The sequence below is a fragment of the Seriola lalandi genome, unplaced genomic scaffold (genome assembly GCF_002814215.2).
Source record: "Seriola lalandi dorsalis isolate HSWRI2012SDOR001 ecotype SW California unplaced genomic scaffold, Sedor1 jcf7180002054916, whole genome shotgun sequence".
In the NCBI taxonomy this organism is placed as follows: Eukaryota; Metazoa; Chordata; class Actinopteri; order Carangiformes; family Carangidae; genus Seriola; species Seriola lalandi.
In genome coordinates, this window is record NW_019525468.1 from 2,055,320 (window position 1) to 2,059,420 (window position 4,101).

A 4,101-nucleotide genomic window follows, 5' to 3' on the forward strand; every position below is an offset into this window, starting at 1 on the left:
GCCACTCGAACAATTAATTACTTTATAAATGTTGCAATTCTGTTATATTAACTTCATATGTAATCTGAATAGTTTCATTCTCTGTGGCATTGAGTCCACATTTTAATTACCTTCGATTAAACATACATATGTTTTTTATTGTTTATAAAATAGGCTAATTATTACTAAGTGTCATACAATTTATTGGTACCAGCCACTATCAGTACCAGCAATAATAGTAGTTATGTTGATTCCCTTTGTGTTAAGAAAAATGTGATGATTATTTTGGCATTCCTACTCTCAGAGTAGTGTAGCACTTGTATCACTAGGCGGCGCTGAAACACTGAGGCAAACGCAGATGAAACCTTCTTGGCTACAACAGAGCGAAGCTCACCAACCAATGAGGATGAACCAGGAAGGTCACAGACAGTCGGGCGGAAGTTGCGTCGATCCACTGCTGCATCAACGTGCTAACGGTAGAGGTGAGTGAAGACTAATGAGATAAACTAGTGTCATTATCAAACTCTTTGAGAGATAAACATACACACAGGCACATTTCAAGTAAACGCAACGGGTGGAGTGTGGAGTGTCATTGCTAGGATTAAAACGTTAACGTTACTAATGTAGTTACCCGGTTACAGTTTCTTAGATGACATTGTAACGCCACATAACCCAGTACTTGGAGATAGCCTTTTGAAAAATATTAGCTGTAGTCTAATATTTTAAGACGATATGTCACTGAGTTTGTTTGAGCCCAGCTACTCGCCATTCATCGGTTAGCTTAACAGTTAAACCGACGCGACGCCGCCAAACCCCGTAAGAAATTAGGCCATGAAAATGTTCCTGCTCATGTACTAAGTTAACCAAACGAAGTGAAACGTCAAACAATAACTTTTGCGACTCGCGGAGAACCCCTTTCCTATTCGGCATGCATGTGACACACGAGCAAAAAAGCACGTTACCACAAAACTAACTTTTGTAAATGTTAAACGTTATCGTAACATGAAGCGTTCATACATAAATATAAAGTTATGCTGACAGTGGAGAATACATTAGATTCCATAGGGTGTTTCAGCTGCTTACATTTGAGATACTGTACTTTTTGGACGTAGTTACTGTTAACTGCTCTGTTGCGTCATTTGTTTGTGTGCATGCTATGGCTATTTGTTGTTGGTTTGCAGACATAGACTGCTAAGAGAAGGCGAGGAGGGCATGAGAAGGACAGATAGGCCTGCATATTTCACTGAGTATAAATATGGTGACTACAAAAAAATGCACATTATCATTACATGTATGGGTATGCTCTATTTTCACATGTTAAATACATTTTTTTCTTTAACTCATGGATTGGCAAATTTAAAGAAATCTACACTCTTGTCTTGAAGACGATTATTACTTGAACTATTTTTAGGTTGGTTAAACTCACTCTTTTCTCAACTGTGTTTTTCTTATGGTCTCAACAGCAGACAGATACTTTCATGCTGGTAAAAGCCTATTATTGAATTCAGTTACATATTATGCAGCAGTACATGATTTGATTTAACTGTCAGAATCAGGTTGGAACCACAAGGGGGAACCAATAGAGAAGAAATGTTTATTACAGTTTAAATGATCAAATCAGAACTAGTGAGGTAAGATAATGTTTTTTTTGTGAGTGAATGGCCCTTAACTATTCCCTCCAATTATATTACTATAATTATAATTAATGTTAGCTAAAACTCACTTAGTCTTTATTCTGTCTTTCCCCATAGAGCACCTGGGAGCCAGAGCAGTGTTCAATCATGTGGCCTGTAATGTGGACAGCACTGCGGGCCTATGCTCCTTATGTCACCTTTCCTGTTGCCTTTGTGGTCGGAGCAGTGGGCTACCACCTGGAGTGGTTCATCAGAGGGACCCCGAAATCTCGAGAGGAGGAGAAGGGCATCCTGGAGCTGAGGGAGGAGAGGAAGCTGCAGGAACAAGTGGGTATGGACAGCACGCAGGTGCTTAGCCTGAAAGAGAAACTGGAGTTTACACCCAAAGCAGCTTTGAACAGGAACCGACCCGAAAAGAGCTAACCAGCTGCTGGTGGTAGACACTCGTGTTTGCCCTTTCTCAGCAGGAGGATAAGTGCACTGGGAGCAAAAGGGGTGAACCAGAGGGCAAAAACACTTATTCTTCCAATTCAACGCAGCCATACATCCTCACTCCTGGCCACCAGAAAGAATCAGCTTGCCTGTGTTAACTTCAGACACTGTCTAGAAACAGGAGGGTAATTAAAAAACATATACTCTGTCTTGTATCCAGTCAAATATAGCGTATACGTGCTGTACGTGGTTCTCTGACCTTCCACTTGATGTTGCACATGCCTGTTTGTGCGTTATAACAAATAACTAAATCAAGTCACTGTAATTACAACAACGTGAATATGGAACCTTTGGGTGTTCAGGCTTTGAACTGACTACAAGGTTTGAATTTGTTGTCAGCTTGTCCTCTGGCTTCAAGTAAAGAGAAACATGGTCTGTTTTATTTAAATCTAGTTGTGGCACTGACACAGATTTTATTGTGACTTTATGTTGATATTTCTCGCAAACAAATGAATGTCATGTTCCAAGCCTGACGCACACAAGTGTTTCTGTCTTTCTTTAATCTTTTCTTTATGTTAAGAAAGAATGTCTGATTGTGAACATGAAAGCGGAGGAAGAAAGACAGGTCTTTGTTGTCTAGCTCTTTTTAATCTCATATATCGTTTGATGGTATGTGGCAAAATAAGCCAGCAGTGTGGGAGGTCTCTCAGGAAGTTTAAGCTGTTAAGTCCTGTTGTCTTGAACATCTACACGATACTTTCATTTTAGAAAGTCTGGATTTTTTTTTTTTCTTCTTTTTGGACACTTGAAGTTTTAATTGTGTATTACTTAAAAATGTGCTTAATAAAAGAAACTTGTGTTTATATGCTGAAAGTGCATGTCTGACTGACCACTCAGTTAATGGTCTCAGTCACGGATCATCTTAGGGAAATTTCCTATGTAGATTTATTGCAACAACGTCAGAAAACTTTTAGTTTCATTTTTTGTCACTTGTTTTTGGGAGGCATTGTTTCACATTCACATCTGAACAAATATCAAATCCCCCTTTATTATGAAACAATAATGCTGGCAAGGACAGAAAGTAACATCTAAGACCAAGGAAGGAAGTAATGACTCTGCTCATTCAGCTTCAAGAAGGAAATTATTTGAAAGAGAACACAGTAGACAAAGCGATGATAAATGGTGGAAATGAACAACCTATTCACCTTTTGGAATTTGACCTCTGGCACAAATTTGAAGAAAAGAGGAATCCATTCAGAAAGTTCAGCATTGTTATTTTGTCGGCTAAAACACTGTTTTTCATATGTGGATGACTTGAATTAACTTGACTTGATTGTTTGACACAAGCCTGGATTTTTCACGTCTTCAAAGCTGGCTTAAAATTGACCTACGGCTGTGGTCTGAGCGGCAAGTCCTTGAGCTTAAAAATGCAGGTTTATTCCCCGTCAGCTGATTCATGACCCAGAGTTTTAAAGGTGAACCCGTGTACATCGAAGTCAGTCTCAGATACGAATCCCCCCCCACCCCACCCTCTTTTTTATACATATATATATATATATATATACTGATAAACTATTATAATTTGTTGTTTTCACAATAAAGAGTACCTACACAATGATAGAATACACATCAAAATAAAAGAAATAGTTTAATAAAAGTGTATTTTCACATTTAGGTGCTTTTTTTTGCAAACTTTCACTGAAGAGAGGTTTCCGTCTGCCCGCTCTGCCATAAAGCGCAGATCGGTGGAGGGCTTCAGTGATGGCTGTCCTTCTGGAAGTTTCTCCCATCTCCGCACCGGAGCTCAGCCAGAGTGACCATCAGGTTTCTCGGTCACCTCTCTTACCAAGGCCCTTCTCCCCCAAGTGCTCAGCTCGGCTCGATGACCAGCTCGAGGAAGAGTTGTGGTTGTTCCAAACCTCTTCCATTTAAGAATTTTGGAGGCCGCTGAGCAGGAAATATTTTTTTGTAGTCTTCCCCAGGTCTGTGCCTTGACAAAATCCTGTCTCTGAGCTCTGCAGGCACTTCCTTCCATCTCATAGCTTGGGTTTTCTCT

The 4,101-nt window shown here is 39.7% G+C and overlaps 1 protein-coding gene across 2 annotated transcripts; it reads left to right on the top strand.

The window, feature by feature from the left end:
* Positions 1–389: 389 nt before the first annotated feature.
* On the top strand, positions 390–2,908 carry smim12 (small integral membrane protein 12). Of its 2 annotated transcripts, none has more exons than XM_023431031.2 (2): positions 390–461; positions 1,731–2,908. In XM_023431031.2, the coding sequence occupies exon 2, from the start codon at positions 1,761–1,763 to the stop codon at positions 2,034–2,036; it is 276 nt and encodes a 91-aa protein (XP_023286799.1). In that variant the 5' UTR covers positions 390–461; positions 1,731–1,760; the 3' UTR covers positions 2,037–2,908. The 2 variants fall into 2 exon arrangements, with proteins under 2 accessions (XP_023286799.1, XP_023286800.1); XM_023431032.2 differs by lacking the exon at positions 390–461 and adding an exon at positions 521–1,610.
* Positions 2,909–4,101: the final 1,193 nt, after the last annotated feature.

Bases quoted from the DNA above. Each gene is read 5' to 3' on its own strand.
- smim12 (XM_023431031.2), top strand. From the start codon at position 1,761: ATGTGGCCTGTAATGTGGACAGCACTGCGGGCCTATGCTCCTTATGTC.